Raw genomic sequence first — 12,851 nt, 5'->3', positions numbered from 1 at the left:
CAGATAATTGTATAGTGTGTGCCCATAACTTTCATTGTAACATTTGGAAATTGTGGGAGTTTTGGCATCCTGATGTGGCCATAGGCGAGAGAGTGCACTCACTATATTATTAACTAACAATAATAAACAGTGGAGGTTTAGTTCATGTATTGATCAAGGTATTTGAGCCTGAAGCCCTCGACAAGGGACCCCACTTTACTTCAGGTCCTATTATATTGCTCAAAATAATTACAATAAAAATAGCTATCACATTATAGTTAAACTTTAGGTTAGCTAAAATTGTACATAAAAAAATTGTACATAAAGTCAGCTGACAAAATATCTGTAACGCATAAAATTAGTCTGTTGGAAAAAATAAATATTTTGTGGGTATAATATAAATACATGTTATCTATACACACACATATTGGTAGCATCATACTCTTTTTAATATATTAAAACTTGCAAATATCAATATCATATTTTACTCTTAATTTTAAAAGTTTTAAAGAATCAAAGTGTTCTGTCTTTCTGTGATGGTGGTGAGAGGTGTTCTATAAAGTGTAGTCTGTTTTCACCACAGTCTACGTATTTTATTTCCACAAGGGGGCAGATCAAGCTTGCTGATTTTGGACTTGCAAGGCTGTACAGCTCAGAAGAAAGGTAAGTTGTTATCTGTAGTTCCATCTTGTGGACAGGCTTGGCAATGTATTTGACAATATTTTTATAACACACAACACATTGGTCTCAGTGATGGACATTTTTTTTTTGTATGCACATACCGTATATAGGTAGTTTATTTACTGTTTTTTTGTATCCTTGTGGCCTGTTCGTGCTGTTGTGGTGTCAAATATACGTTTAATTAATTATAAATGGTTGACAGGAAATGACTTGCTAATTTAGTTAATCCTGGAACCAGTAGGTGCTACAGCACAGATAAAAATCAACAGTGGGGTAGCTGGGTAAAACATAAATACTAACTGTACCTGTCAATATTTTTTTTTTATATTGTTGGTTGTCTGCAGGAACTTAAGCTCCCTGGGGATTAGCGTCACGTATCACAACCGTTGCAGCCTGGACAGAGCAAATAGAACCTCCCTCCTGTATCTCCCCGACCCCAGACTCCCATTGCCTGGAACATATATATTTTAGGATCGTGTTTACAAAATGAGGGTTGTACTGTGCCTTGTTCATGTATCGAACAGCTGGTGACAGTTTGCTTCTGTACACTGTACATTCACATCTAGTATTGCTGAATTCATAGTGATAAATCTTTTTAGAGGCATTAAATAAATATTATAGTGTTTTCACCAGAATCAATGCTACCAGGCACTATCCTGCTCCAGGGTCTGATGGGAAAGAGCACAGTAACAGAGATCCCTCTTTTGTCTTTTTTAAGAGACCGGGCACAATTTTGCTGGTGGGAACATTGCAGAGAGAGCAGACACAGAGTACAGAATGCACCATGTCTCAGTGTGTTGCCCTGTGGCATTGCTAGACTCCATTGTATCTGTGTCCAGCCAGGAAGTGGACAGTATCCGCAAGAGCCTTTTAAAATTATTTCATTTAAAACTGTTAATCTCAAGTTCAAATCAATATAAAGATTTAAACATTGTTCATATTGTGAAGTATTACCCTGCACCTACCTTGCTTAATGCCACGGAAGAATACTGATTATATGTACTGTGGCATTTTCGGCCAATGCAAAAAGTTGTCGTCCCAACTGAGAACACTGGTGTATGTATGTAAACTGGTGAATTCCTTTACTCCTGTTTTCATTACAGGCGCCAGTGTGTTATTAGGTGAGAAATTGTCCTCTGATTTATATGTTTGACTAATTACCTGCCTTGTATTTTTGCTGTTTAGTCGGCCCTATACCAATAAAGTCATTACATTATGGTATCGACCTCCTGAGTTACTTCTTGGGGAGGAGCGCTACACACCAGCTATAGACGTCTGGAGCTGTGGGTAAGTAGCTCATTGGGTATGACTGCTTCAAGCAATTACTTAGACCAGGTACACATTTGGATGATATCGGCACGGTTTGTCACATTGGAACCACAAAGCGTGCATATTGTCTAGTGTCTATGCCTGTTTGCACAATCCAGCGGGTCGATATCATGTGCGACCCGGTGCAGTGTAATTACGGACGGAATGAGAGATTATTTAATCGTTCATTACATCGGACAGTGTGTACGGGCAATATGGCATGATCTGGAACTTAAGGGAAAGCGTCCTGACCATCAGCCCGATTGCTCGTCGTCCTAATGTGTACCTGGCCTTAGAATGTAAATGTATAATACTTTAGTAGTGATTTGAAATACCTATATTTACATACAAATGCTGTCATTATAGGAGTTGGGGTTCTGTCTCATTATTGACTTTAGTACTCCATTGTAGACTATCTCTATACTTTTCCCATAGCTGACAACATGTAATTGACACTTATGTGAAGTGCTTATAAGAACTGTGATACGTCACCAGCAGTACATATTGTCTTCCATATACATGCACTCATCCACGTATTAAATGGAGAATAAATGTGCAGTTTATGTGAAAGAATTTTAGATTCTGAGTAACTCGGTAACATTAATAATTATAGGGCCTGATTCTGAGTTGGACATAATTGTAGCCTTTCTTGCATCTTTTGCTATAGTTTATGTGAATTGCTGCTACAATGCCCTTCCCTGGTTTACATCTGTGCATCTGAATATGGGAGGACTGAGATGTCCACTTTCAGTGTCTATAGATGCTGCAGTCATGCTTCACTATCACCATCAGCTGCACCATTGAAACTTTCACCAGTCCCATGCTTAGTGCGGATGATCCATCTGAGTATGGCCTCCAATGTCTCTATATGCAACTACTTTCAGCAACACACCCATACTATGTTACATCTGTTCTGATTAGCCAACTCCATGTAACTGCCTAGGAATGCCTAACACATTCTAATACACCTCTTGGTGCGTACATCTGAATCTGTACTGCAACTCTGTATGGACACTATCGGGACGCATGTGCAGTGCAACTTAGACACGTGCAAATGAAAAACATTGCACAAGAAAAAAATAAAACTCAGCAGAAAAAAAATCGCACACATTGGTCCCCACAAACAAAAAACAAACACATTGGCCCCCTCAGGATAAAAAAAATAAAAACACGCTGGCCCCAGACAGGGGGAAAAAAACATAATTGCCCTGTGAGGGTGTGTTTTGGAGGCCACGTTGTAGGACAGGTTAATCCTAGCCCCCCACTGAGCCAGTATCTGAACTTGAAACCGTACTTAACTCTGGTGCTGCCGGTTAGGGATAGGCTGCGGGAGGGGTCGGCCAGGGTTAAAATACTTCCCTGGGATTTTAACTGCCTGGATTTCGTACCCAGCCCGTATATAGCTGTGTAGGTGTTACAGTATATAGGCATATAGCAGTGAAGGTACATAGGTATATAGCTTTGTAAGTGTATTACAGTATATAGGTATACAGTAGTGTAGGCGTTACAGTACTATATAGGTATATAGCAGTGTAGACTATATTTCTCTAACGTCCTAGTGGATGCTGGGGACTCTAAGGACCATGGGGAATAGACGGGCTCCGCAGGAGGCAGGGCACTTTAAGAAAGAATTAGGAATACTGGTGTGCACTGGCTCCTCCCTCTATGTCCCTCCTCCAGACCTCAGTTTGAATCTGTGCCCGGACGAGCTGGGTGCACCTTAGTGAGCTCTCCTGAGCTTGCTAAATAGAAAGTATTTTGTTAGGATTTTTTTATTTTCAGAGAGATCTGCTGGCAACAGACTCTCTGCTACGTGGGACTGAGGGGAGAGAAGCAGCCCTACTCACTGTGGATAGGTCTTGCTTCTTAGGCTACTGGACACCATTAGCTCCAGAGGGATCGAACACAGGAACGCACCCTTGGTCGTCCGATCCCAGAGCCGCGCCGCCGTCCCCCTCGCAGAGCCAGAAGCCGGCGTGAGAAGCAAGAAGACTTCAAAAGCGGCGGCAGAAGACTCCAGTCTTCATATGAGGTAGCGCACAGCACTGCAGCTGTGCACCATTGCTCCCACATTAAACCCACACACTCCGGTCACTGTAGGGTGTAGGGCGCAGGGGTGGGGCGCCCTGGGCAGCAATTAGAGACCTCTTGGCAAAGTGGCATATATACAGTTGGGCACTGTATATGTGCAAGAGCCCCCGCCATTATTTTACACAAAATCGCGGGACAGAAGCCCGCCGCTGAGGGGGCGGGGCTTCTTCCTCAGCACTCACCAGCGCCATTTACTCTCCACAGCTCCGCTGAGAGGAAGCTCCCCAGGCTCTCCCCTGCAGATTCACGGTAGAAAGAGGGTAAAAAGAGAAATTTAGCGCAAAATCAGTATATACAGCAGCTACAGGGTAAACACTAAGTTACTGTGTAATTCCTGGGTCATATAGCGCTGGGGTGTGTGCTGGCATACTCTGTCTCTGTCTCTCCAAAAGGCCTTGTGGGGGTTCTGTCCTCAAATAGAGCATCCCCTGTGTGTGTGGTGTGTCGGTACGCTTGTGTCGGCATGTTTGACGAGGAAGGCTATGTGGAAGCAGAGCAGGTACAAATGAATGTGGGATCGCCGCCGACGCCCGATTGGATGGATATGTGGAAGGTTTTAAATGATAATGTTACTTCCTTGCATAAAAGGTTGGATAAAGCTGAAGCCTTGGGACAGTCAGGGTCTCAACCCATGCCTGATCCTACAGCGCAGAGGCCGTCAGGGTCTCAGAAGCGCCCACTATCCCAAATTGTTGACACAGATATCGACACGGATTCTGACTCCAGTGTCGATGGCGATGATGCAAGGTTGCAGCCTAAAATGGCTAAAGCCATCCGCTACATGATTATAGCAATGAAGGATGTATTGCACATCTCAGAGGAAAACCCAGTCCCTGACAAGAGGGTTTATATGTTTGGGGAAAAAAGGCATGAGGTGACCTTTCCCCCTTCACATGAGTTAAATGAGTTATGTGAAAAAGCTTGGGAATCTCCAGATAGAAAAATGCAGATTTCCAAACGGTTGCTTATGGCGTATCCTTTCCCGCCAGCGGACAGGTTACGCTGGGAATCCTCCCCTAGGGTAGACAAAGCTTTGACACGCTTATCTAAGAAGGTAGCCCTGCCGTCACAGGATACGGCCACCCTAAAAGATCCTGCGGATAGAAAGCAGGAAGGTATCCTGAAGTCCGTTTATACACATTCAGGTACCATACTAAGGCCGGCAATTGCGTCGGCCTGGATGTGTAGTGCTGTAGCAGCATGGACAGATACTTTATCTGAGGAACTTGATACCTTGGACAAGGATACTATATTACTGACCCTGGGGCACATAAAAGACGCTGTCCTATATATGAGAGATGCCCAGAGAGACATTAGCCTACTGGGCTCTAGAATAAATGCAATGTCGATTTCTGCCAGAAGGGTCTTGTGGACTCGGTAATGGACAGGTGATGCCGACTCAAAAAGGCACATGGAGGTTTTACCTTATAAGGGGGAGGAATTGTTTGGGGACGGTCTCTCGGACCTAGTTTCCACAGCTACGGCTGGGAAGTCAAATTTTTTGCCATATATTCCCTCACAACCTAAGAAAGCACCATATTACCAAATGCAGTCCTTTCGATCACAAAGAGGCAAGAAAGTCCGAGGTGCGTCCTTTCTTGCCAGAGGCAGGGGTAGAGGAAAGAAGCTGCACAATACAGCTAGTTCCCAGGAACAGAAGTCCTCCCCGGCTTCCACTAAATCCACCGCATGACGCTGGGGCTCCACAGGTGGAGCCAGGATCGGTGGGGGCACGTCTCCGAAATTTCAGCCACCAGTGGGTTCGCTCACGGGTGGATCCCTGGGCTATACAGATTGTATCTCAGGGATACAAGCTGGAATTCGAAGTGATGCCCCCTCACCGTTACCTCAAATCGGCCCTGCCAGCTTCCCCCATAGAGAGGGAAATAGTGTTAGCGGCAATTCACAAATTATATCTCCAGCAGGTGGTGGTAAAGGTTCCCCTCCTTCAACAGGGAAGGGGTTACTATTCCACAATGTTTGTGGTACCGAAACCGGACGGTTCGGTCAGACCCATATTGAATTTAAAAATTCCTGAACATTTACCTGAAAAGGTTCAAGTTCAAGATGGAATCGTTCAGAGCGGTCATTGCAAGCCTGGAAGAGGGGGATTTTATGGTGTCTCTGGACATAAAGGATGCTTACCTGCATGTCCCCATTTATCCACCTCATCAGGAGTACCTCAGATTTGTGGTACAGGACTGTCATTACCAATTCCAGACATTGCCGTTTGGTCTGTCCACGGTACCGAGAATATTTACCAAGGTAATGGCAGAAATAATGGTACTTCTACGAAAACAAGGAGTCACAATTATCCCATACTTGGACGATCTCCTCATAAAGGCGAGGTCCAGAGAGCAGTTGCTGATCAGCGTAGCACACTCTCGGGAAGTGTTGCAACAGCACGGCTGGATTCTGAATATTCCAAAGTCGCAGCTGATTCCTACGACGCGTCTGCCCTTCCTGGGCATGATTCTGGACACAGACCAGAAGAAGGTTTTTCTCCCGGCGGAGAAGGCTCAGGAGCTCGTGACTCTGGTCAGAGACCTCTTAAAACCAAAACAGGTGTCGGTGCATCAATGCACGCGAGTCCTGGGAAAGATGGTGGCGTCATACGAAGCCATTCCCTTCGGCAGGTTCCATGCGAGGACCTTTCAGTGGGATCTGTTAGACAAGTGGTCCGGATCGCATCTTCAGATGCAGCGGCTGATCACCCTATCCCCCAGGGACAGGGTGTCTCTTCTGTGGTGGCTGCAGAGTGCTCACCTTCTCGAGGGTCGCAGGTTCGGCATTCAGGACTGGGTCCTGGTGACCACGGATGCAAGCCTCCGAGGGTGGGGGGCAGTCACACAGGGAAGAAATTTCCAAGGTCTGTGGTCAAGTCAGGAGACTTGTCTGCACATCAATATCCTGGAACTAAGGGCCATATACAACGCCCTAAGTCAAGCGGAGCCTCTGCTTCGCAACCAACTGGTGCTGATTCAGTCAGACAACATCACCGCAGTGGCTCATGTAAACCGCCAAGGTGGCACAATGAGCAGGGTGGCGATGGCGGAAGCCACCAGAATTCTTCGCTGGGCGGAGAATCACGTAAAAGCACTGTCAGCAGTGTTCATTCCGAGAGTGGACAACTGGGAAGCAGACTTCCTCAGTAGGCACGACCTCCACCCGGGAGAGTGGGGACTTCATCAAGAAGTCTTCACACAGATTACAAGTCCTTGGGAACTGCCACAGGTGGACATGATGGCATCCCGCCTCAACAAAAAGCTACAAATGTATTGCGCCAGGTCAAGAGACCCTCAGGCGATAGCTGTGGACGCACTAGTGACACCGTGGGTGTTCCAGTCGGTTTATGTGTTTCCTCCTCTTCCTCTCATACCCAAGGTGCTGAGAATCGTAAGAAAAAGAGGAGTGAGAACAATACTCATTGTTCCGGATTGGCCAAGAAGGACTTGGTATCCGGAACTGCAAGAAATGCTCACAGAGGACCCAAGGCCTCTGCCTCTCAGACAGGATCTGTTGCAACAGGGGCCCTGTCTGTTCCAAGACTTACCGCGGCTGCGTTTGACGGCATGGCGGTTGAACGCCGGATCCTAGCAGAAAAACGCATTCCGGATGAGGTTATTCCTACGCTAATAAAGGCTAGGAAGGACGTGACGGCTAAACATTATCACCGTATATGGCGAAAATATGTTGCTTGGTGTGAGGCCAGGAATGCCCCTACAGAGGAATTCCAGCTGGGCCGTTTCCTTCACTTCCTACAGTCGGGAGTGACTATGGGCTTAAAATTGGGGTCCATTAAGGTCCAGATTTCAGCCCTATCCATTTTCTTTCAAAAGGAACTGGCTTCTCTTCCTGAAGTTCAGACGTTTGTAGAGGGAGTGCTGCATATTCAGCCCCCTTTTGTGCCTCCAGTGGCACCTTGGGATCTTAACGTGGTGTTGAGTTTCCTGAAATCACACTGGTTTGAGCCACTTAAAACCGTGGAGTTAAAATATCTCACGTGGAAGGTGGTCATGCTATTGGCCTTAGCTTCGGCTAGGCGTGTATCAGAATTGGCGGCTTTGTCACATAAAAGCCCCTATCTGGTTTTCCATATGGACAGGGCAGAATTACGGACTCGTCCGCAATTTCTGCCAAAAGTGGTGTCATCTTTTCATTTGAACCAACCTATTGTGGTGCCTGCGGCTACTCGTGACTTGGAGGATGCCAAGTTACTAGATGTAGTCAGGGCTTTGAAGGTTTATGTAGCCAGAACGGCTGGAGTCAGGAAAACGGAGTCGCTGTTTATCCTGTATGCATCCAACAAGCTGGGTGCTCCTGCTTCAAAGCAAACTATTGCTCGCTGGATCTGTAACACGATTCAGCAGGCTCATTCTGCGGCTGGATTGCCGCCTCCAAAATCAGTAAAAGCCCATTCCACAAGGAAGGTGGGCTCTTCTTGGGCGGCTGCCCGAGGGGTCTCGGCATTACAGCTTTACCGAGCAGCTACTTGGTCGGGTTCAAACACTTTTGCAAAGTTCTACAAGTTTGATACCCTGGCTGAGGAGGACCTTGTGTTTGCTCATTCGGTTCTGCAGAGTCATCCGCACTCTCCCGCCCGTTTGGGAGCTTTGGTATAATCCCCATGGTCCTTACGGAGTCCCCAGCATCCACTAGGACGTTAGAGAAAATAAGATTTTACTTATCGGTAAATCTATTTCTCGTAGTCCGTAGTGGATGCTGGGCGCCCGTCCCAAGTGCGGACTTCTTCTGCAATACTTGTATATAGTTATTGCTTAAATAAGGGTTATGTTATGGTTGCATCAGGTTTATCTGATGCTCTGCTGTTGTTCATACTGTTAACTGGGTAAGTTTATCACGAGTTATACGGTGTGGCTGGTATGAGTCTTACCCTGGATTCCAAAATCCTTTCCTAGTACTGTCAGCTCTTCCGGGCACAGTTTCCTTAACTGAGGTCTGGAGGAGGGACATAGAGGGAGGAGCCAGTGCACACCAGTATTCCTAATTCTTTCTTAAAGTGCCCTGTCTCCTGCGGAGCCCGTCTATTCCCCATGGTCCTTACGGAGTCCCCAGCATCCACTACGGACTACGAGAAATAGATTTACCGGTAAGTAAAATCTTATTTTTTATATATATATATATATATATATATATATATATATATTTTCTAAAAATACAAATGAGGAGAAAGTGCGCTCATAGTGCAGATAAGTATTTTAATGGATAAAACAACACTGTGTACAATCCAGAACAGGTAATTTAAAGACTCGTACCCTGATTACCCACTCTGTGGGCTGATTACCACATGATATAAATGTTTCCACAAGGCTGTCTCAATGATCGCCTACCACAGTCCGGGACACAGCACCGTCTCCAGCCGTAAACACGTCAGGATCCGTCCAGCCACCGTGCCGTGCAATCGACCAGATCAACCAGTATACTTGTGGAGAGAAGACGTCAGACAGACCACGCCCCAACGCGTTTCGTATACCACTTCGTCAGTGGTATACGAAACGCGTTGGGGCGTGGTCTGTCTGACGTCTTCTCTCCACAAGTATACTGGTTGATCTGGTCGATTGCACGGCACGGTGGCTGGACGGATCCTGACGTGTTTACGGCTGGAGACGGTGCTGTGTCCCGGACTGTGGTAGGCGATCATTGAGACAGCCTTGTGGAAACATTTATATCATGTGGTAATCAGCCCACAGAGTGGGTAATCAGGGTACGAGTCTTTAAATTACCTGTTCTGGATTGTACACAGTGTTGTTTTATCCATTAAAATACTTATCTGCACTATGAGCGCACTTTCTCCTCATTTCTATTTTTAGAAAACTTATCTCCTGGAGTTCGGAGTGAATATAGGAGTAAAGTGCTGCGGTAATTAAACTTACCTGTGCCTGAAGCCCGGATTGTTGGTCTGTGGACTACCTAACATAGAGTCACCAGCGCACCTGTATATACTTGTTTCATATATATATATATATATATATATATATATATATATATATATATAAAACTATAAACAGAATACCCTTATCTCGCGCTGTGAATGGGCTGCACCTCGTGAAAAATTCCCCTGCTAGTGGAGGATTAAATGGATACTATCGATGAGGGCACACACAGCAAACCAATAATTCTAATACAGTACATTTATTAAAATCTTTTTTCAATAATTAAGAATGTACAATTGTTTGACATATACAGAGACAATGTCCTTTTATACAATGCACAAGTAAAAAAACAGTATTCAATTGTAAAGACTTTCATAAATCCAACGCATTTCGTTAGCTTAGGACTTCATCAGGGATACATGTTGTAGATGTAGTGAAAATAAGAACACATATGGTCCGGAAATAGATAGTCGTATCAAACCGTATTAAGATCAAAATTATCACTTTGCCGAACTCCCAGATTGATAGATAGAGGCCCCTTTTATTGAGGCTTAGATATCAGTAGGCAGTGACTGTTCTAGAGATGGTACAATCTTTCTGGATTTTATTATGAAAAACTCAATCCAACATATATCTGGATGGCCAAACCCGTCCGGATGTGGGCCGTCCTTTTGACATTCAGGAGAGGAGGCATTCACACATAGACTGGGATTCTCTATTTGGATATCACACTGGTTTCACTGAATATTTGATAGAGGACTACTCATATTCCGATTGGTTAATACCGACTGGATGTGTATTGCACTAAATTGACCATCAAAGCCATATATTGGTCCATAAAAGTATTCAGCAAAGGACAGCCCACATCCGGACGGGTTTGGCCATCCAGATATATGTTGGATTGAGTTTTTCATAATAAAATCCAGAAAGATTGTACCATCTCTAGAACAGTCACTGCCTACTGATATCTAATCCTCAATAAAGGGGCCTCTATTTATCAATCTGGAAGTTCGGCAAAGTGATCATTTTGATCTTAATACGGTTTGATACGACTATCTATAAAAGGACATTGTCTCTGTATATGTCATACAATTGTACATTCCTAATTATTGAAATAAGATTTTAATAAATGTACTTTATTAGAATTAGTGGTTTGCTGGTTAGGATATAATTTTAAATATTTTGGTGTGTGTCCACAGAAAACTATATATATATATATATATATATATATATATATATATATATATATATATATATATTACAGTACTTAGGTGTATAGCAGTGTAGGTATTACTATATAGGTATAGTATATTGTAGAGATGTGCGGCTTCGGTTTTACTCGGATGTACTCTTATTGGATCACGGATGTCACGCGTTTTGGATAGCCAATAAGCAAAACCCGAAAATATCCGAGTAAATCCGAGTAAAACCGAACCCGCTCATCTCTAGTATATTGATGTATATGTGTTACAATATAGGGGTGTATAGCAGTGTATATGTTATAATATAGATATATAGCTATGCTTAAAGGGACGGGTGTGGGGAAGCACACATATAGGCAGCCAGAGCAGAGAACACATATGGAAGTGGTGATGGTATTAGGATGACATAGCGGGGTGTAAGGAGCACTCCGCAGCAGCAGCTGGTGAGTGTCTTTGCGATATCACAGTGGGATTACTTTTGTCTGCTGTGCGACAACAGGCCCGCAGAGGGGGAATATGGGACCGGCCCTGCAGAAACTTACCCACTGCTCCAGTGGGCCAATTCTCCCCCTGGAGGAAACCATCCTTTTGCCTACTCAACAGGGTACTTGTGCATGATGAACCAGAGTTCAGATTTTGATTAATTGATCTATAAGAGCTTCTTTCATTCTTTTTAAGTCCCCTGTGAGAATGTAGTCAAAATGTCGACAATGAAAATATAAAAACAGTAATAAAGTCGACATCAAAATGTCAACAGTTAAAATGTTGACAAGGACATGAGGGTGAGATGATCATTTAGTTGACAGTTAAAATGTAAAGACAGTCATAATGTCAACATAGATAAAATTATAAATAATGGTGACCAGTCATAACAGACAAATGTACAAGATAGTGTCCCACTGTGAGAAGTGCAGTGTGCACGTGCAAACACTGATCCTGACATTGCCTGATGTGCCTCGTTGTCATATCAAGCCATATATAAAACTATGGTAGGCAGCCTGTGGAACTACACATGCCAGCATGCCCTGTTACAGAGTTTCTATTTGTGCATGCTAAACCTGTGGCAGGGCAAGTCGACATTATGGTGTGTATATTATGACTGTACACATTTTAGTGTCGACATAATATACCACACCCTCCCTCCCCTGGCCCTGGCAAACCTCTTTATCCTTGCCGCAGAATAGCTCTTAGTTCTTAACCCTTTACCGTTTCCTTGAAAAAGGTACTTGAAATGGACATTATTTTTCAGTATTTGCTAACAGCTAACCTAAACTTTTTTGTATTTGTTTATTTTATTGTATAAACCCCTATCCGGTTACCTACCGATTACATTTGTACCATTTCAGATTTTCTCTGACGTCCTAAGTGGATGCTGGGGGCTCCGTCAGGACCATGGGGATTAGCGGCTCCGCAGGAGACAGGGCACAAAAGTAAAAGCTTTAGGATCAGGTGGTGTGCACTGGCTCCTCCCCCTATGACCCTCCTCCAAGCCTCAGTTAGATTTTTGTGCCGGGCCGAGAAGGGTGCAATCTAGGTGGCTCTCCTAAAGAGCTGCTTAGAGTAAAAGTTTTGTTAGGTTTTTTATTTTCAGTGAGTCCTGCTGGCAACAGGCTCACTGCATCGAGGGACTTAGGGGAGAGAAGTGAACTCACCTGCGTGCAGGATGGATTGGCTTCTTAGGCTACTGGACACCATT

At 44.4% G+C, this 12,851-nt stretch overlaps 1 protein-coding gene across 1 annotated transcript in view; it reads left to right on the top strand.

Annotated features, from left to right (window-relative positions):
- Positions 1–12,851, top strand: part of CDK13 (cyclin dependent kinase 13) — a 133,568-nt gene that overhangs the window by 97,832 nt on the left and 22,885 nt on the right. Inside the window, exons 7-8 of the mRNA XM_063922488.1 lie at positions 586–642; positions 1,846–1,947. Of these exons, the coding sequence (XP_063778558.1) occupies positions 586–642; positions 1,846–1,947 (159 nt within the window). The remainder of the gene's footprint in view (positions 1–585; positions 643–1,845; positions 1,948–12,851) is intronic.

The sequence above is a fragment of the Pseudophryne corroboree genome, chromosome 5 (genome assembly GCF_028390025.1).
Source record: "Pseudophryne corroboree isolate aPseCor3 chromosome 5, aPseCor3.hap2, whole genome shotgun sequence".
Taxonomy (NCBI): Eukaryota; Metazoa; Chordata; class Amphibia; order Anura; family Myobatrachidae; genus Pseudophryne; species Pseudophryne corroboree.
This window is presented reverse-complemented; position numbering and strand designations above follow the sequence as displayed.